We start from the raw sequence: 22,063 nt of genomic DNA, 5'->3' as shown, positions 1-22,063 counted from the left end.
CCGCCTGGAATATTGGGAAGTTAAGTGACTTGGCCAGAAAAATATAATTTTAGGAATAACTTGAAATGAGATTGTTTATTACTAATGCTAGGTCTTTGTCCACTGTCTGTACTGTCTCTGGTATTCAAATCTGATACTACTATGACATTTAAAGTTTGCAAAGCACTTTATACCTCCCATCTCATCTGTGTCTTATAATAGTCTTGTGGGGAAGATATTATTATTATTATCATTATTATTATTATTATTCCCATTCTGCACTTGAGGAGACTGAGGATCATACTCATTTAGGTGATTTACCCATGGTCACATGAGAATGTGAAAGGCAGGATTTAATCTTAGATGTTCTATCTGTGGGAACTATCCAGAATATCAACGATGCTTTTCTTTACAAAACAGAACTATATTCATTCAGCATTTGTGTCCCACATGATGTGCCAGAATCAAAAAAAGGCACTGTGCTCTATGAGCAAAGCAAAATTGCAGTAGCTCAAAAGAGGCATGAGACGTAAAAACTCAGAGACACCTTCCCTCCAAATGTCCACGTGGACTGTTTGTGCTAGATCTGTGGGAGAGTCTTCTGAGCTCACATCGGAGTGATTAGCCACAGTCGGACACATCGGACCTCGCCCCAAACATCATGATGTCATTTTGGTCCTCTGAAAATGTAGGCAATGAGTACTGAATGTTTGCTGTGGCTGGAAGTCTGTGCTAGACTCTGGATGGGGAAAGAGAAAAGGGTTAGAAAGTTTAGCTAAAATATTGTCCTTGTCCTAGTGGAGATTGTCATTTAATATGGGAGTAAGGTCTAGGAGTGTATAGTTGTAAAGCAAATGGCCAACAAGAATCATAGACAATAAACTAAGTTTAAAATAAAAAATTAAAGAAGAAAAAAAAATTATTACATCACCTCCCAGAGATATTGTGAGGATCAAATAAGATCATATTTATACAGTGCTTAGCACAGTGACTGGCACAGAGTAAACACCATATAAATGGTAGCCAATATTTATTATTATTATTACAAAGCAAAGTGCTATGAGAATTCTGGGAAAGAAAGTTGCTGTTGCTGCCCAGGGAAGGGCAGAAGTTTCACAGAAGAGATGAGGTTTTATGGAAGCTTTGAAGTTCGGATAAGAGATAGAGACACAGAAACAGAAGCAGAGAAGGGCAGGGAAGAGATAGGGAATGAGAACATTGGTAAAGCTTTTAGTATGTGCCGGGTACTATGCTAAGCAAACTAGTCCCTGCCCTCAAGGGTCTTCTATTGGAATGGGGGAAAACAAGTCATTGGGGGTATTGGAAGAGTAAGGATAGACACACACCCCTTTCTGGTGCATACACATACACACACACACACACACACAGAGGCAGAATAAAAATATTACTAGAAGAGATGGTTTGGGCCTCAGCAAAATCATGTAGAAGCTGCCCCCATCATAGCTGAGGACCCAGCGGCAGAGTTCAAGGTTCTAGTTGGAGGGAGATAAGGTCACAGTGGTCACCAGGAAGGAAAAGATGAAGGAAGTTATTCCATAGAGAACAGTATGAGCAAAAATAAGGTGTGAGACAGTATAATACGTGTCTGTTTTGACTGAACATGTGGAAGGGGAATCATAAAATAATAAGCTTGAAAAGGTGGAGAGTTACCACACTGGAGTCCCATTGTTGGGAAAATGGAATGGAGAAAAGTCCCAGAGAAAGGTTCAGGAGAGGTCTGGATGTGAGAGCCTGACTACATTAAGGATAACGGAGACTGTGGGGATAAGGGGGGAAATAGAATATAGCAGAATCTCAAGTTTGCATCAATGCACTATCTCTCCTCTCCTCTCTGAACTCAAATCATCATAATGAAACCTATTAGGGGCTTAAGTTTACATGGAAGTTTAAGATTGACAAAGTGTTTCATGTGTTGTCTCATTTGATTTAATACAGTAAGAGTTGACTTTTTTTTTTTTTTTTTTTTACTTCTTACCTCCTGGTGGGAGAACACAGGGTCACTGATGTATAAATCAATTTAAGCCAATCATTCTTTATTAAATGCCTACTATGTGTCAGGAAGAGGGCTAAACTGTAAAGAGAAAGACTCCCTGCTCTCAAAGAGTTTATAATCTAATGGAGAGAGATTGGAATTGAAACCAGGCAGAGCAGCAGATACAGAATGGAGTGACCCAGAGTTCAGGTTTTGTCCCCTATAAAAGAAGGCATTGGTAGGAGTGGGGTATTCTGATTGAGGGGAGAGGAGACCAAAGGAAGTAGTGTCAGGCTGGGCTTGGGTTACCTGCATGGTGCTGAGATCAGAGGTGATGGGCTGGGAGGGACATGTTGTAGGAGCCAGTCAAAGCAACTTTCTCTTGCTTTGGGGGACTTGTAGTTGTGGATTTTGCTTAAAAATCAATTCCCAGAGTCTGTTGGCTTTTTAAAATGGTTAAAGACTATTTTATTCTCCGATTGTGGTGAGATTTTTAAAGATCAAGGTTTCAAAAGAACCCAAAGAGTCTCTTCTTGCTGCAAATGGCTCAACCCCTCTCCTCACTCCCACCCCTGTTGCCTGAGGCTTCCCAATAGGAGGGCAGGGTAGGTGATGGGGAATAGCAGTGCAGGTGCTTCATGGATCTTTGTTCTTTCTGTTTGCAGATTTTATTCTTCACCGTACAGTATTGCAACAAACCGCATGATTCCCCAGACATCTATCACGCCATTCATTGCTGCTTCCCCTGTGTCCACATATCAGGTATGTCAGCCTCACTTGCATCTCCAGGGGGGTCTCACTTGATAAGAAGGAGAGGTTTCCAAATGGACAAAGACAGGATGAATATAATAAGGAAACAAAAAATTCAAGTGTCCTTGTACACTTCAGTCATACCTTATCTCCCACGTATAGCAGTCCTTAACTACCAGCAGCCATAAATTCCTCTTTGGGCAAGGACTTCAAGTGTAATTACCATCTTTTTCATTTAATTCTCAAAGTCTTCCTGGTTTTGCTTATGTTCCAGTTGATTCCCTCTAAGGATTCTTCTGTTTGAGATCATATTTTGGTCTTTAATATTACTTTATTATTCCTTTTATTTATTTTTTTCTAGCTGTGCCTTTTGTGGATGTATCATGATAACGATGATTCCCACCCATAAAAGCATATTTTGTCCACAATCTATTGACAAAAAAACCCAATTATCATTGTTTAAAAAATACCATTTTAAATGTATATTTATAATACTTTGGGAGTGGAAGCAGATGGAGAAGAGCCAATTTGCAGATGTGATCATTGGTAATGATATCTGGTATGGGATAAAACATGAAACTGAACTTAACTTCTAAAACATAGGACCCAAGACATAACTAAATGTGACCCAATGGTAGATTTCTAACTTCCTCCCTGCCAAAAAGAATTGGTTGTCGTGGATGATAGGACAGATATTTTATAACAAGGTTGAAGGAAGAGACATGAATGTCTGAAATTATTAAGTGATACATTCTTTTTGACTTCATGCTCATTGTTGACTTCAAGATTAGAACATACCTCGCACTGTTAAGACACAATTTTTATGAATTTTCTAATACTCTTAAACATTTTAGAGGTATACATGTTACCATTTATAAGCGGGGTAGGTAGAATGAGACATGAAGATATTATTTCAAGTCCTTTTTCTTTCACTCTTCGACATGTCATCTTAACCTTTCTTTGTTATGGTTGTGCTGGTATTAAGTATGGAATGGCTGCTAAACCATTTCTTCAGTATAATTCAGTATCCAATTGGTAGAAAGTCATTGCCAAATTCTATCCTAATTTATACTATTCTAAAATAGTCATCCAAGACCACAGAAATTCTACAGACAAAAAGGTGAGAACATCTCACTATCTCAATTGATGCACTGGACCAAGTGGTCTTCTTTTTAATCCCGATACAGAAGTAGAATGAATTACAAGAGAAAAATTATCTCTTATAATAATAACCCTTCTTCTTATCTTATTCTCCTATAGTCCTAGACTGATTTGTGCTTACCTTGCCCTCCTAATTTAGCTTATTTTCTAAACAGCCCTCCCTATCTATCTAAGAACATCCATATAAATTTTAGGATGGATATCTGCATATTTTATACTGCCTTCATTTTCTGCAGACAGATAAAGGTGTTCGGCCTGTACCCATATTGGTTTGTCCCCGTGGTGTTGCAGACTGCTCCCTAATTTGGTCAAGTTATACTCCATTATGACCTTCCTCCATCACATTCCTGCTTATTCCAATTGTTTGGCCATCAAATGCACAACAGTTTTTTCTCCTTTGACTAATTCCCCATAACCACCTTCTAGACCAAATCTTGTTCATTATTTACAGAGCTTATATTCTCCATAAAGTTTTTGTGAGTGAATGGAGGAGCCTTTCATCAACATTGCACAACCATGGGGTGACTGTGCTATGCTTCTAATTGCCTTTCCTTGGGACCAAAGAAAATACGTACAGGGGTCGTGCAAGTTTGTTCTTTGTGAAATGGGCAGTGTGTAGTGTAGTATTTTTGTTCTGAGGGTGGCCAGGACCATCCATGATGTTCCCCAGCATGGGGTACTCTGAGACTTTGAGAAAAATGGATGTAAAGAATGGGTCACACTCCCTGTTTCCATATGCTTCCAAAAACAGCAATGTGTAATTTATCACTAAATATTTCTGCTGATGATTTTTCTGTGGCTAAAGTACATCCACTGTCAATCAAAGCAGGATTTCAATGTCGAAATGTCTTCTATGCTTCTCTGCATCACTATTTGCCCCTATAAATTGGCTCTCATTTCATTGGCCCTCCCTCAGGGGCCCGAAAGAAAAAGGAATTCATAGATGCTATTCTGTTGATGTTGTTGATGCTTTCTATTTTCATTATCATAAGAGAGGACTGAATATTTTGCCTAAACTAAGATCACAACCAAGACTTTGTCTTCCCATATAAAGTGAGCTGGTCCCTAAAGACTATCTCATCAGTTTCTGTGAGATTTCATCACATCAATCAAGTGCTAAGAAGGCAAAAAAAAAACCCAAAAAGAAAAACAAAAAACTGAAGATTTCTGTTAGAATCTAGAATGATAGATCCAAAGCAGAGAAAATGCACATCTCTCCCTTCTTTATAGAGGTGAGGGATTATGAGTGTGCAACATTTTATATCCTGGCAGACTTAACTCTTCCCATACTGCCAGAAAGTCCATGAGAGGTCAGGCTTTGGCTATGAGCCCCAAAATGAGGCTACCCCCCTAAAAAAAGGATGAAAAACTCTATCTCTCTGAACTCTGCATTTCACTGCATAGTAACTTCCTGATTTGATTGCCATTCCATGTTGGTATAGCCCTTCATCCACCACCATTCTCACTATGGAGAACAAAGGACCAACCAGTAGCCCTGGTCACTTAAGGCCTTCAGCAAAGGGCCAGGACACATGTGTCACCATTCCTACAGCCAAACCGCATTAGTACAGCTTTATGGGAAATAGATGCCTCCTGCCCCACAGGGTATCATTTATACTTTCATAATTCAGTTTCCATAAAGTGAGGGACTAGATGGCCTTTAAGGGCCCTTCTGATTTTAGGTTTATAATCCCATCATCAAATCAACATCTATAACCATAAACTCGCCCCATAATTTACACCATCTCTTCCCAATTGCTTTATAATATTTATCTAAGACCAGTATCCTATAGCCAATAGCTATGCATCCAAATCACCAAGTTCTCTCTGTGGTTTTCTTGTCCTAACAAATGCCATTTGCTACATAGGTCCAGAGCACTTCATGGATGCCTCACCCACCCTACGTTATGCAGCCAACAGTAAGTGGACACTCAGTCACCTGAGGCTAAATATTTGTCTTATCCATGCCGTGTGTGTGTGTGTGTGTGTGTGTGTGTGTGTTTGGGATACTTTGAGATTTAAAGTATCTTTTGCCTCTCATCCCTCCAAAATGGGAGCCTCTATCCCTGAAAGGCTACTAAAAGCATCAACAATAATAATAAAGATGAAAAAAGTGTACTGGGACAAAGCAGACATGGGCAGTTCTTGTTTGGTGCAGGAACTTGGCCCAGGCCAGGACTGGTTCCCTTTGCTCACGCTCGGAGGAAAGAAAGGCATTTTTTTTTTTGCTGATATGGTTTTCATTTTCTCACTCTGAGTATTTTTGTTTCTGCCAACTTGATTGGAGGAGAGGAGGGGGCAATGGGAGGGAGAGATCGTGAGCATCATGGACCAAGGATGAATGGCTTGGGCATGTTCAAGAGGCACTCTTTTTGGATGGGCTGCCAGTGTTTCCTCCAAGTCTTTCTTGGCATGTTTCTTTGAGAAAAAGTAAATCAGCATTTCATACAATGCACACATACACACCCACACACAAACACATGATATCCAGCTTCTCTGTCACTTTAATCTCATCATTCAAATACTAAGGAAGATTTTTTTTAAAAATCCCAGCAAAATCTCGATTGATGTTTTATGTCAACTCCTTCTCCAGGTCCTTGAAGTTGATGATACAGAGTTGGAGGACAGGCAGGTTTAGATTATAGCACACTTGTGAGAGAGAGGCAACAAATAGGTTCTAGAGAAATGTCTGAGGACCCAGAACCAAGAAATCCACATCTTTTTTGGATAAGTCATGGAAACTCCTTGAGCCTCGGTTCCCTTAGTAAAGGTTTCTCATCTATAAAATGGAGGTCAAATGCCACGACCTCTAGGTTCCTGTGGAGTTAGAAATCTATGATCCTAAATGAAAACAAGATGACACCCAATGATACATACATACAAAACACAACCACACACACATACACATACTTTGATCAAGTAACACTGGCTTCTTTGCTGTTCCTTAATAAGCCCCTCCATTGTGCTGGATATTTTTTCTGGCTGGCCCCACCACAGAATATCCTCCTTCCTCATTTCTGCCTCTGGACTTTCCTCACTTCTTTTATATCTCAGCTAAAACTTCACCTCCTACAAGAAGCTTTTCTCCATCCTTCTTAAGTCTAGTGCCATCCCTCTATTGATTATCTCCAATTTATCCTGTATCCAGCCCATCGCACTGTGCCAGGCATATAATAGGTGCTTATTAAATGTTTATTGAGTGACTCATGATCACTCAGGTGGTGTCTGTCAAAAGCAAAAAATATAACTCCTGATTTCTTGACTCTCCTACACCTTCCTAACTCCCACCCTTTAAATACCATTTCATAATTCTCACAATGGTTAAGATTGCTTGGGTTGGCTTTTTAAGGGGATGAGACGTGGATAGCTTAAGCTTAAAAATCTGGAATTGTATTGTGTTAACATCCCTCAGCTCCCTCTCTCTTCCTTGAATATTTTGGGGGCTCGCTGGGTCGTCTGGTTTATGTCCTGTAAAAGCTTACCCATAAGCTACAAATTCCATCGACAAATCTCCGTCCAAGTCCTGAGCTCCTTCCTCTCTGGTTTGTGCAGCCAAACCAATGTATAGAACCAAGTGGGCCCACACAGGAAAGAGGGCAAAAGTCCCGCCAACTCAGAAAGAGGAGACAGGCTTGCAGGAAAGAGATCCCTCCTGAGAAAATAATGTACCTTTCTCCAGAATCCTAATGAAAACTCCGTCCTTGGGCTAATGTTAAATATCTTTTACTCACTGCCAACGGGAACACGCACTTCTGGCAAAACCTGAATATTTTGCCAGATGTCAAAGTATATAAGCTTCCCATGTGCTCCAACACTGCTGTGGAGAGGAGGGATTGAGTCATACGGACATTTATTTCGACCCTCAGGACCTTGGAAGTGTTCCCCAAGTATATCCCTCTACAGATGCAGACACAGGTGTAGCTGTGTTTTCCTACACAGCCCCCCACTCACCCACCCAACGACAGCCTCCATTTGTGTGTGGTTCTGTTTGTTCAATCTTCCCCCAAGGATCCTTCTAGTCAGGAGTCCAGGCTCTCACTATCCTGAGATTGGATGATGTATCAGGTTGGAGCTGAGGCAACCTAATTGGGGATCAAATTTTTGTGGTTGGGGTAGTTTTATTGCAAAGAGAGACAGCTGGCCCACCCACCATGTGCTTATCTTGAAAACAAGAATCCTGAGAAACTCAGTGGCTCAGTGGGCTAAACACTGGAATTGAATTCAAAGGCTGTGACCATGGCAGACCATGAACTTGGGTGCTCACACTGCCTGATGGGTACATTGCTCCATTAACCTCATCTGACTGTTCTGAGTAAGTGGAAAAGGGAAACATTTGGGGAAGGACAGAGTTCAGATGATTAGTCCTCTAACCTCAATAAAAACAGGAAAGCCAAAAAAGTCCCACCCCTAACCTCAAATACCAGTGCCACAACAAGCCCCTGTGAACATATCATGTCATGAATTATGCAGGGAATTGGACTCATGTTCTAATGAAGAATATGGAGAGTTTCACAACTGTTTGGTCCAATCCATATGCTTGTATTCTTCCCCCAAATATGAATGTGGTCAAGACACCAGTTCACTGGTTGGGAGTTGGACGAGCTACACTGCCTAATCATAACTTCCAGTCCTGCTCATCGTCTGGCATTAGGGCAGCAAACAGATTTTCAGATCCCTCTCACTCTCCCTGGGGAATCATGTGGAGTCAGCAAACTTAGATGACTCAGCAGCAAAGCCAAGGTCTAAAGAAACCTTTCAGGTGTCTATTGGATATCCCTATATTCCAAGGATCCACTGCTAAATTGCCACCATTTTCCCTCCCAATTAAGCACTTACAGAGCTTCCCTCTGTGCTGTGAGGGTTTGGAGTAGATGAGGTCCACATGGAATATTTATTTTTATGCAGTTTCCCCCTACTTGTGCCTCTCCATCCTCCCATTTTCAGAATATACTTGAGATTTCATATGTGGGAGTGGAGGGAAGAGGCAGGAAGGAATCCACCCCACCTTGGGGCATGGAACAGCTCTGTCCCTCCTCTTCATATAGATGTGTGTGTGTGTATGTGTGTGTGTGTGTGTGTGTGTGTGTGTAAAGCTATTCCTGTGTTCTGCAGACATGAAGTACCCTCAAAGCAGAAAGGAGAGTTTTTTCCTTAATGTACACTTTTCACATCAAAGAGGCTGTGGTTTGTCTTCATATGAGCCAAAGTGTTGAAAAGAAGGGAAATGCATATCTCAATTTGCCACTGACTTAGACTGACCAAAATGGGACTAAATAAGTTTTAGCCTCAAGTTCCATCCATCTGGGAAGTGATAGGAATAAGAGGGAGATAACAAAGCCCCCCTGACCAAAATGCCCTTAATGATGTACTTCTTCTTCTCAATGATGTACACATTATTGCTCTAAGTAAAGATTATTCCCTACTTTAAGAAAAAAATAGGATTTTCTTGGCAAAGATACTGGAGTGGTTGGCCATTTCCCTCTCCATCTTATTTTATAGATAAGGAAACAGACCAACAGAGTAAAGAGACTTATTTAGGATCACTCAGCTAGTCAGTGTCTGAAGTCAGAATTGAACTCAAGGAGATGAGCCTTCCTGACTCCAGACCCAGAGCTCTGTGCACTATGGTGTCACTTAGTGTCCTATTAAGCAGTCTTAGTAAGGAATAGGATCCTCCTCACTTTCCGGGAGACTCTTAAGTATGAATTGGGGTGGATAGCTGCTATCTCATCACTTTCCCCCAAGATCAAAGATTGAAAGAAAAGGAGATTATAAAAGTAAACATGGGCATTTCATTCACTTTCACTCACAAATCATGTTCCTCACCATCTCTCCCTAATTCTTTCTCCATCTCTGTCTCCATTTTATGGATATTGACATGCATAAAGAATGGAAGCAAGGTTTGATGTATAGCTTATATAGACTATTTGGATAATTGTTCATTTAAAAGGGAAAAAAATCCCTGCCTTGGAAAGGTAGTTTCTCATACCCCTCTCACAACTGATTTTAAAGTACAAAATATGAGAGGAAAGGAAGGGCAGTGATGTGAGCAGCAAGGTTAGAAGAGGTCCTGGGAGTGAAAGATAAGGACTTCATTCTGGGAAAGCAATATTGCCTAATGAATACAGGGTTGCTTTAGGAGGCAGAAGATGTGGATTTCAATCTATAGTCCATTTGAGTTGTGGTGCTGGACAAGTGACATCCCTGTACCTAAAACTGAACTTTTCTATCTTTGAAGAAGAAAAAAAAAAGATAAATCTATAGTCCTTACTATATAAGTAGTGTTTAAGCTTTACTTAGAGTATCATCTCCAGAACATTTTTTAACTTGCAAAAGATGGCATTAAGGGGACAATGGGCAAAGGCTCTTGTTAGCCTCTATTAGTCCCTGTTAGCCATTATTCTTCTCTCAACATGGGCAATGTGAGGTATTAGGCAGGCAGGATAAAATCCTAGTGCTTCTCTTGGATGAGCTCATAGTTTAATAAAACTCTTTCTGATTCTAATTCCTGTATTGACCTCTCTAATGGTTGGCTTTGCATAATGATGACCCCAACTTTACAGTAGGGAAAGAGCTTATTAAAAAAAAAAAATCTGCCTGCATTAAGGCAAGATTGCCTCTTTAGTGTCTTTAGGTGAAAGTTATGCTTGACTCTAAACATGTTGACAAGAGGAAAATAGAGAGATAAATGGATAAAGGAGAAGAGTAAAAGAAGGAAAAGGGACAAAGATCTCAAGCTCTTGTTTGGAGAAAGATGGAGAGATGTAGGCTAAATGTTAGCACAAGTATGTAAATTCTGAACCACTGGCAACCATGGGACTAAAGGAAAGGTATAGGTGGAAGGATTCCACCCAGTCAACAGATATAATTAGCTTTTAAACAATACAAACAAGTTTTTATACACCATGTGATCACATAGAAACTCTCCAAATGGAATAAGAATCAATAACCACTGGTTAACCAATTAAGCTACTTATATCCCTGGTATCTTTAAATGATGGGAGAAATTTGACAGTTGTTTAGAAAAGTTGTGAACCAATGTAATAGTAGTCATAGACCTCTGGATTTGGAAGATTTTAGGTCAAGATGATCCCCAGAAAAAGAATTACCCTTGACATGAAGAGTAAGGAGAGGTTTTATTATTCTCCTTTCCATCTTTCAATTGACCATGTGACTAGGGGAAAATCAATAAGAGGCCAGGTGTCCAGCTGAAAGCAAAGGAATATACTAAGGGAAAAAAGTCACCCAGGAAAAGAGAGGCCATACTTAGAAGCAGAAGGAAACATACCAAATATATATACAGGTATATATTTGTAAATATATATAGATATAGATATAGATAGATAGATATAGATATAGATATATATTGATATATACTGATATCAGGTAGTACTAACAGGTACAAAAGGTAGCCTCATGAGAGAGGAAGCAATTTCAAGATAATGATAGCCATATGGCTATCCATACACATGATTATTAGAGCCTAGAAGAATTTTCCACCTAAGAAATATTTCATGAAGTCCCTAAAAAGAGGAAAAAAAAGATTACCAGAAACCAGTTATTCTGAGGTACCTCTTTGCCAAATATGTTCATTTTCATTGGGTTCTAAATTTAAGCTCACCCTTCCCCTAGATTCTGTGTGAATTTGTAGGAGAGTGTGACTCAGATTTGAAAGAGGAGATGATTTGTTTCAACTATTCTTATGATAACATCATAAGAAATATTAAGTGCTAAAAGCTAATTGAAGCTACTGGCTGATAATCAATGGGACAGACACACCAGTGGAGGCTTATGAACTTTAGTGTTATCCCTAGAAAACAGAGGATGCATTGTCAGCCAAATCCTTGGGACCCAACACATATGTGACTAGAAATTTTGGGAAGTAGCATCAAAGGGGTGTTAAAATAGTAATAATAAATCACATATCCAGAGGCAAAAGAAGCCTTAAAGACCAAATCTTCTGAATTTGGGGATGAGTTCATTATGTAGTTTGTCCAAGATAGCAAATATAGTAAGCATGAGAGGTGTGAGTAGAATATGGGTTTCTGACATTCGAGTCAATATTCCTTGAGTAGTTGGTGATTTTTGATATCAGTGAGGAAGAATAACTCTACTAGAATACTTTAGGGATCTATGCCAATCCCTATGCTGTTTGATATTTTTTATCAGTGACTTTTTAAGTGACTTGGACTTGAAAAATCTAAGATCACCTCTTAGCAAGAAAATGACAAACAAGTCCTTTAAGCTTTTGATGACACGGACAGCTCTCTAACACTGTGTGTTTTGGTTGACTTGGAAATCTGCCTCATTGGAGGGAATTCCCATGCTAAAAAATCCCCTATACTGATGAAATCACAAATCCAAACAAAGTGGTTGAGTAACAACATTTTAGTTGTTTTTTTTTTATCTTTTTTTCAAAGCTTTTTAGTTTCAAAACATATGCATAATTTTCAACATTCACCCTGGCACAACTTTTTGTCCCATTTTTTTCTCCCTTCCTTCCTCTCACCTCCTGCCCTAGATGGCAAGTAATCCAATATATGTTAAATGGGGCAATTCTTATATACATACTTCCATAATTATCAAGCTGCACAAGAAAAATCAAATAAAAAAGGAAACAAAATGAGAAAGAAAACAAAATGCAGGCAAATAACAACAAAAAGAGCAAAAAATACCATGTTGTGGTCCACACTCAGTTCCTCTAGTCCTCTCTCTGGGTGCATATGGCTCTCTTCATCATAAGACCATTAGAACTGGACTGAATCATCTCATTGTTGAAAAGGTCCACGCCCATCAGAATTGATCATCGTATGATCTTGTTGTTGCCGTATACAATGATCTCTTGATTCTGCTTATTTCACTTAGCATCAGTTCATGTAAGTCCCTCTGGGCCTCTCTGAAATCATCCTGCTGATCGTTTCTTATAGAACAGTAATATCCCATAACATTCATATCCCATACTTATCCCATACCATTCTCCAACCGATGCATGCACTCAATAACAAACACTTTAGATTAGAGAGTCAGGGCCCAAATCTATATTAACAAAATAAAATATTGTCTTAAATTTAATAAGAGGAAAGGGAAAGAAGAGGAGATGAGCGGCACTATGCAGATATGAGATTTCATCAATCAATGTTCCAGGGAAGAGTTTCCCAATAACTGAGGGTTATAGCTTTTCTACAATTTACCATTTTTGAGACTTGTCCAGAATCACTCAGGCGGCAGACATCAATGACAGAACTTAAACCCAGATCCTTCTGACTATTCTCTATCAGCTATGCCATGCTATCCCTTGTGAATATAGTTTTATACTCTTTCTCTGGATTCTCCTTGAATAGACTTATTTTTAGACAGAACTTTCGAATTTAGTTGTGGATTTTTTGTGGGCTTTATACAAATGATGCATGAGAATATCTTGATTTGAAGCAAAACCATTACTATCTGTACAATTTATTATCCATTATTGTGGGATACTTAGCACAGTGCCTGGTATATAGTAGGTGCTTAATAAATATTTATTGATTAAGTGCATCTTCTCTGTAGCTTCTTTGGGGCCTCTAGAAAAGTTCTGCCCTCCTCAGCATTATGTTATCTCTTATACCATTCTTCTATTCCTCAGAACAGACAAAGGGAAAGGACCCCTGTCATCCTGAGTAAGGACTTCATGTTTTGTTAGGGTTATGGGGGTGGGAGGAGGCAAGAGGGAGAAGAGGAGTCAAAAATGCTGACTTTGCAGTGCAGCCACTTATTTGTTTCTCCTTCTCAGGACACTGCATGACACGCACATCTGAAATTCCACCATGCTTCTGACAGCGTTTTACCAGATGATTGATTGCAATGTATATTTGTTCTGCATAGCAGCATAATCCTGTATCTCAGTCTCACAGAGAAGCCAAATTGTAGCCCATTGGGATTCTTTGTTACATTGATTCCAATGAGAGAGTCAAGATGATAACTTTGTAAGAGTGGGGCAATGAAACGACAAAAGAAATAATGTAGCATCATACCCACAAATTGTGTTGCCTGACCTAGTCTTCATTTAGATTTGAAATAATCTCTTTGGGAGGGTGGTGACAACATACTGAGGTTTTTTTTTTTTTGTTTGTTTGTTTGTTTATTTTGATTTGCAGGCTAAAAGATAGTGTCAAAGTCTAACTTGTTGATGGCAGGTAGATAAAATTAAGAAGATGATGTGGAACTTGGAGGCAGGTGACTTGTCTTCTTTACTCAGCTTTGATTTTTGCTCAGCTTTATATTGATCTCACTCAGGACTTTGGAAGCAAAGTGATCTTAGTACCTCAACTTCTAGTCAGCTTCTGAATTGTTTGCTAGCTTTTGTTTCAATTTTTGGTAGGGTCTGTCTGTGTGTGTGTGTGTGTATGTGTGTTTTCAGGGTTGTAAAAGTTGTGGTGGTAGAAGCAGAAAAGAATATTTCAATAAAAAACTCCACTTTTCAAATTTTATAGGTAGTTATATATATATTTATATTTATTTACATATATATTTATAGGTAGCTATTATAAGACACTGAGTCTTATGAACGAAGGACTTAATAAAAATCAAATAGACGAATGAGGCAGCACATTCAAATCAGTACCCTAGCCAGAAACTTTAATAACAATAATAATAATAACAAATGAATTTAATCTTATTTTAGGACACTCTGAATAATTTATTTTGATGTTACTAACAAGGTGTTAGGATTCATAGCCTGATCTATGGACCAAAGAATTGTTACCTTTCCTGATCAGTCAATCATCGCTCTCATGATATTTCTAAGATCTTGTCCACCTCTAGTTCTTATTACCCTATTCAAATAGTTTCTCAGAAAAAGCTATTGAGCTAATAATGAAGGAAAAAGAATATGGGATATCCAACCAGTGGGTGAGATTCAAAGCTTAACTTTGCTACTTACATGATCTCAGAGAAGGTCACTCATCTATAAAATAAACAGATTGGACTATATGATCTTTAGTAGCGATTCTTAAAGTAATGTCCAGGGAACACTGGAGGGGGTCCCCATAACCTTTGCAGGGGATCTGCAAAGTCAAAACTATTTTCATATTACTATATCTTTTTATTTCTAATATATAAAGTCATACAAAAACTTTTGGGAGGATCTTCAGTTTTTAAGAGTGTAAAAAGGCCCTCATTTATAAAAAAAAGTTAATTTATGAAATATTTTATAGATATTCTGAATTACTATTTTAGGACAGTGTTTTATAGTCCCGGGAGCGCTAGGTAATTGATATTACATAATTAAGTACTAAAATTATTAATATTCTGTATATAAATTAACATAAAGAGAATACTATACTAATACTTATTACTATATTATATTATATTAATACTAACTACAACTACCTATAAAATTTGAAAAATGGAGTTTTCATTGAAATATTCTTCTCTGCTTCCACAACCCTAAAAACACAAACACACACATACACACACATGGAGTACATTAGAGTTAGCATAAATTTAAGATCTTGGTAAAAGCTCAGAAGATAGTGAAAAAAACCCTTATATTTCCAGGTTCTGAAATGTATTAAACCTTTCTTTTAATTGATATCACCTGCATATGGGTGGTATATAGGAAAAGGAAGGAAGATGAAATATTACTAAAAACTATCCTGCTGTGCATATCCCTAGGAAACATTATAATATGTCCAGAAAGTTCATAGATTTGATGATGCTGGCAGCAAAGAATGATGCTGCAAAAGCTTTAGCCTGACTTTGGCCACGTGGACCGACACACTGGGCTTTTTGCAGGTGTGGATGACAAGAATCAGTAATATGATACATGATCTACTCATAAATTCAGAGTGCAGAATCTCAGGAAGGGACCTTAGAGATCTAGTCCAAATCTCTCACTCTTCAAATGAGAAAACTGGTTTTGAGAGAAATTAAGTGACTTGTCCATGGGTATACAGGTGATAAATAGCAGTTCCAAGATATGAGGTTAGGTCCATTGACTCCGAATAAAACACTGTATCTACAGCACCACATTATCTGTCAGAGGATATAAGTTCTATTCCCAGAAATGGCTGAATTAGTCTCTGGTTGGAACATTTTAGCCTTCCTGATGCATTTCAGTTAATCGGAGAGTTTGGAACTTAGCTAGGTGCTAGGGACCCAAAGGCAGTGATTAAAGCAGCCCCTAGGCTCAAGGAGCTTTCCTCCTAAGGGAAAAATAACATTTATATAAGTATGCAACAGCATAAATATAAAGAGAATAAATACAAAGTAATTAAGCTTAAGTTTGTTGAAGGAAGAGAGAAGGGAGAATCAGAAAAAGCTTCATGGACGAAGATAGATTTTAAGAAATGGAAGTGAAGATGGGGGAATAGGGAATGGTCAGTACAAAGTCACTAAGGTGAGAAATGTGTAGAGTGTGTGAGCAATAGAGAGAAGGTCAGATTGACTGTATCACAAAATAGGGGGAGTGAGTAATGTCCAATCAGGATAGAAAAAAATATAAGGGAGTTTGTGAAGCACTTTAAAAAAATAAATCAATGAGATTATATATTTTAATCACATACATAATAATAGATCTTCATTTTAAGAATATTAATTGATAGAAGTATTTAGAATAAATTTGAAATTTGAGGTAGGAAAACCAAAAAGTAGAGATATATTAAGAGTCTGAGAGAGTTTGAGTGCACAGCATGATGAAAAAGAGAAAAGGCAATATTTGGCCACAAATTGGCCATGTGGGATGAAAAACAATGAGTAGGTGAAAATAATGACAAAAGTTTCCAATATGGGCAGACTGGAAAGATAGTGAGGCCTTCAGAAGAAATAAGGAAGTTGGGAAGAGAGGTGTTTTGAGGAAGAAAGATAAAGTCTGTTTAAATATGTTGACTTTGAGATGTATCTGGGACATCCATTTTGAAATGTCTAGTCGACAAATTTGTTAATATAGACCTGAAGCTCAGAAAGAAAAGCTAGAGCTGGACAAATAGATCTGGAATCTTTGGTGGCAAAGAGATAATAGAGTTGATGAGATTAACAGCAAATGTAAAGAAGTAAAGGAAACTTAAGACTGAACACTAGGAAATATCTGTAGTTAGGGGTATGAGCCAGTGACTGAATAGTCAGAGAGATAGGCAGAGAACCTGGCTTGAGAAGTGTCAAAGAATATCTAAGAGGGTGTTCAACAGCAAATAATAAGTCTAGAACATAGGTTCTTAAACTGGAATCATAACTTTTTTATTATTTTGATTACTATTTCAATATAACTAGTTTCTTTTGGAATCCTTTATATTTTATTTATTTATTTAAAAACATTCTGACAAAGGATCAGTTTTACCAGACAACCAAGAGCTCTATCAAAAAAAAAAAAAAGTTAAGAACCTAGTATAGAAAAATAGACAAGAAAAAAAAAACATTTAACTATTAAGAGACCATTGATAACTTTGGAGAGATAATTTCAGTTGAACAATATATATGAATTAGCAAGACAGGGTCAATAACAACAATTTTTTTTTTTTTTTGGTAAAGCCAAAGACACAAAGGGCATCATATGGATGGGAACTGGAGATGTTTTTGCACCAGCTCTAGAGTTGTAACCTGAATTTATTTATAGGATGACAGCTTCCAAAAAGTAGGATACTTTAGAAAACATCTCTATGTTCTCTTTAGCTTTATTGTTTTTCAGTCATTTCAGTCACGCCCAACTCTTCTCTAGCCCAATTAGGGTTATCTTGACAAAGATACTGGAATGGTTTGTCATTTTCTCTTTTAGCTCATTTTTACAGGTAAAGAAACTGAGGCAAACAGGGTTTAAGTCACGTGCCCAGGTCACACAGCTAGGAAGTGTCTGAAACCAGATTTGAACTTTGGAAGAGGAGACTTCCTGACTTCAAGCTCAGTACTCTATCCACTTCCCCATTAGATGTCCCTCTCTTGATCTTACAGATGAGTTAATTAAGGTGATTATATGACTTCCTAAAGGCAACACAGAAAGTAATTGACAGGCAAGAACCCTGAAGAACACTTCTGAGCTCCCCCTCCAAATCCAGTGATCCAGTGCTCTTCATCCCAAAGAAGAAAATTAACCCAATATTTCTTCTCTTTCATTCCTCATAGGTGCTCTCCATCATGTCTATTTCTCCCCAAATTCCCATCATGTCTTTTCTTCTCCCATTTGAGTGTAAGCTCCTCAAGGACAGAGATTATCTTTCTTTTTGCTTCTTTTCCTATTCCCAACACATAGCACAGTGTCTGGAATATGATAAATGCTTAATAAGTGCTTGTTGACTTGTCTTGATTTTACAACTCTGGAGTTAATACATAAGATCCATAGTGAAAACATCTTAAGTTCTAATCACATATGATACTCTCCGTGTCTTTACACAACACTCATAAATTATTTGTTTCTCTGTCATCAATAAAGCCGGATCTATTATTTATTACTCATTCGGACTTCCCAACTTCACCGAGTCATTGACAGTGTTAGTTTCCAGAGTCATCTTGGGCATTAAAAATTATCAACTTGTTACATAAGACAAGGATTGAGTCTAATGAACCCTTGTTTCCTACATATTTTCCCCAGGGAATGGAAATAGGCAGCTAAAATACAATTCATGTCAGATTGTCTAGAAAACAGCAAGTTACCAAGGCAACACTCCCTGCTTTTGCCATCATATAGAGATAGGGTAAATCATTTATTTTATAAATGTTACCACGGCAACACAAACTGCTTGGGAAATCACTGGAGGATTGAGAGTGAGGGTAATGACAGCCTATAGAATTATTCTTTCCCTCCACAGGACATCAGAATAAAATGACCACATCTAAACAAAACTATATATGCCTAAGTTTATATACAATCTGTGTACTCATTGAAACCGGATTGCATAAGGGATAGAATATCTAAAGTATGGTTATCAAGAAAGAGAAGATGGTGTCCTCTGGTTCTATGACCCAAATGGGAACTGCTCATTTTTTATGTTCACTTTTGCTAGGACAGCCCTAGAGATACTGAATTTTTTTCTCCTGGATTTTGTTCCTCTGGAAAAGGCAGCTGCCATAAAGAAATACGTAGCCACAGATAAATAGCCTAACTCACTAGACTTCCTCCAAGTGTGGATGACAGAAAGAATATAAGTGAATTAGTCATCCGTGATAAGCACGGCGATATATATGTCTGTTGGTCCTCTTCGAGAATAAAGGACAAACAACAATCCATAAATATTTTGTGTTTTGCACACAGTATGTGTATGTAATCGATGCTTCATCAACTGAATGAATATGGATAAGCGTACGCTATTAAGATTTGTGCACACACGCAAACATAAGGAACTAGATAATGTAAAGAAATATATTTAGGTAAGTTTTTAGAACCCTTTCAGCGAAACAGCTTTCTCTGTGTTTAATTTAAATGCTGGTTTTCTCAAGCCTATAGTATTGAGTCTACATTAAACTACTTTCTTAGTCTACTTTTAACTATAAACGTTTTTCCTAACTCATTGTTACTTAGATATTCATAATCTTCTCCTGGTAGCAGTGTTTATTGTCTTGCTTATAGGTATAATATTATGAATAGATAAGGGATCAAAGAGCTGAAGAGACTTTAGAGGTCAGCTAACAGTCCCTTATTTTTTTTTAGAGAGACAAAACTGAGCTTAGTCATTTTGCCACTAGAATCCCTCTCATCCACAGGGAATTAATTGCGCTGTAAGACCACTTTGATACATTTCAGAAAACATATACCACCCCAAATCATTTTGAGGTATCTCACAAGTAGTATATACTTTTTACTAGAAAAACATGAAAAAGTATGGCTATCTCAGGATACTACTACAATCATGTTCTAGAGGGAATGGGGCACCCCCTTTTTATATTAAAGATAGAAAGCTATCTCAATTGTGTAGACAGATCAGAGAAGCATAGATTTAGGACTGGAATGGAAGTGAGATGTCATCTAGTCTAAATCCATTTACTCAGAAATGAGGAAAATGAGGGAAATGACTTGTTCAGGGTCACCAAACTTATAAATGGAAGAAATGAATTTTGACCCCAACTTTTTTATTTTTATACATGAAGGAAAAGTTGTACCTGACTGCCTTTTCCCCTGCCAACTACAGGAGATACATTGTGGGTTGAGAATGACAATTGACATTACACTAATAAACCTGAAAGAAAATTGTTCAGGTCTTTTGGGTCATGATGTCTAATTCAAGCCTTTCTGTCAGAGTTTTATTGAATTTTAATCAGTAACAATGACAAGTGGCAAAGCAAGAAGCCCAAAATGACAGGGAGGACCCCCATACTTCCAAAGACTTAGATAATATAAATTAGCATAAGGGAAATGGTAGATGAGACACCATTCATCCAAGAGACCTTCAATAAAAAAGCACAAAGTTAATATTACAAGTTTTCGATATAGGTCAACTTATTCTCAATCTGATTTATCTAATATCTTCCTGGCCCCACATTTATGGGTGTGTACTAATGGATTTCTCTCTTTCATCAACTTGAAGGTACATTCATTATTCACCATTGCTGTCATTTTGGAAATTATAAGAGTTCAGAAGCCCCCTAAAAAGTCATATTACTTTGATGCATAAATTAATTTACTCTGTTATTACCTCATTTTGCTCTTTTGTTACTTTTCAAAGAATAATGAGATTCTTAAATAGTAAAACAGGGTGGGTGGGAAATAAAGCCATGTCAGGGGTAGCGAGGCATAGTTGGAATAAGGAAGAGCCAAGTTTGAAATCTTCATCTGACACATTATGTTACTCAAGTGAGTCACTGAACTACACTCAGCCTCAGTTTCCTCATCTCTAAAATGGGGGTAGTAATAACACATCTTCCAGAGTTGCAAAAATCAAGTGATATGATATTGATTGTCTCAACGACCTGTTTAGTTTTAAGCTCCTTTAAAAACACTTCTTAAATTTAAAAACTCCTTAAAGCTTAAAACTATACCTTAAGACTTTTGAGACACCCTCTGTATATAGAGCACTTTGCAAATAAAACTAAAAGCATTATAAATGACCCTTACTGTGTTATCTATCAACTAGCATCTTTGTTTTTACCCTGGTCCATCAATCCAAAGATGATATTTCAATTAAATTTAATTTAACATATTAATATCGAACATAAAAAGAAACAACCCACTGTGGGAAGTCCCATTCCCAGTTCTTAACTGAGATATGTAAAGTCACTTTTAACAGTTCTTTTGAAAATAAATTTATACGGCTACATTAGCCCAAGTCTCCTCATTTATTGGTCAACAGGCTGGAGTGGAGATGCCTTCCTCCAACATCCCTTACAACTCCAATTTTCTGAGCTTCTTTGTCCCTAAACAAGAGACTTAGGGATAAGGACCAGGATTCTAGTGTCATTGTTCTGCTGAACAGTTTCCTTTTTTAACATTCCCTGAGGCAGAAATGCAGGGACTGCCGATCCTTCCTTGCTCATAGGCAAAATGGTAATTGATAGCATCATGCATGAAGTTATGATGCCCTTGTCTCCACACTAGGTTCCCTATTCCCACATCCTACTAAGCCTTCTGTGATCACTTGAGTTAAAAGTGCCCCCTTTCATGCCTGGGAATTTTTTACTTTACTCTATTTGCCAGTCTTTCACTTTCCAGTTTCTGTCTCAAGCCTTTGCCTTCTCCTTTCCAAGTAGATTTGTCTTCTTTAGAAAAATCTCCTTGAGAAAGGTTAGATGTTTAATGCTACTGTTCATGAATCATTTTTTTTCAATATCTCTTTTGGGATTTCCATGAGGTTCGATTGAAAAGATGCTGACAAAAATCAGACACACTTGGTTTGCATTGGTTTGTATCCGATAAATAGAAAAGAGCTCCTCAGAGGATTGCCATGGCCAGATTGGGATTTTGAAAACTGTATCAACAGCTTTGTGAAAGATGAACTGGATATGACAGAGAATGGGGTCAGGGAGGTTGTCACAATAGTCTGGGTAAGAATCAGGAGTGATTGCCTCAGGAGTGGCAGAAGGACAAAGGTGCAAAGATACGGTTAAAGGTAGAATCAATGAAACTAGATTGGCAATTGATGGGATATGGGATATGGAGACTAGTGGAAACCTGAATACTCAGGGTAACTCAGAAGATGACCCAGAATCTTCAATAAAAACAGGGAAGTTTAATGGAGATTCTCTCATAGAATTCCTACTTGCATTATTCAGAACACTAACTTT

At 37.9% G+C, this 22,063-nt stretch overlaps 1 protein-coding gene across 12 annotated transcripts in view; it reads left to right on the top strand.

Moving 5' to 3' along the window:
• Positions 1–22,063, top strand: part of RBMS3 (RNA binding motif single stranded interacting protein 3) — a 1,470,243-nt gene that overhangs the window by 1,330,358 nt on the left and 117,822 nt on the right. For all 12 annotated transcript variants that reach the window (XM_052001746.1, XM_052001747.1, XM_052001755.1 and 9 more), the window contains 2 exons: positions 2,638–2,734; positions 5,752–5,802. In XM_052001746.1, coding sequence (XP_051857706.1) covers positions 2,638–2,734; positions 5,752–5,802 — 148 coding nt within the window. The remainder of the gene's footprint in view (positions 1–2,637; positions 2,735–5,751; positions 5,803–22,063) is intronic.

Source organism: Antechinus flavipes, chromosome 5 (assembly GCF_016432865.1).
Source record: "Antechinus flavipes isolate AdamAnt ecotype Samford, QLD, Australia chromosome 5, AdamAnt_v2, whole genome shotgun sequence".
In the NCBI taxonomy this organism is placed as follows: Eukaryota; Metazoa; Chordata; class Mammalia; order Dasyuromorphia; family Dasyuridae; genus Antechinus; species Antechinus flavipes.
This window is presented reverse-complemented; position numbering and strand designations above follow the sequence as displayed.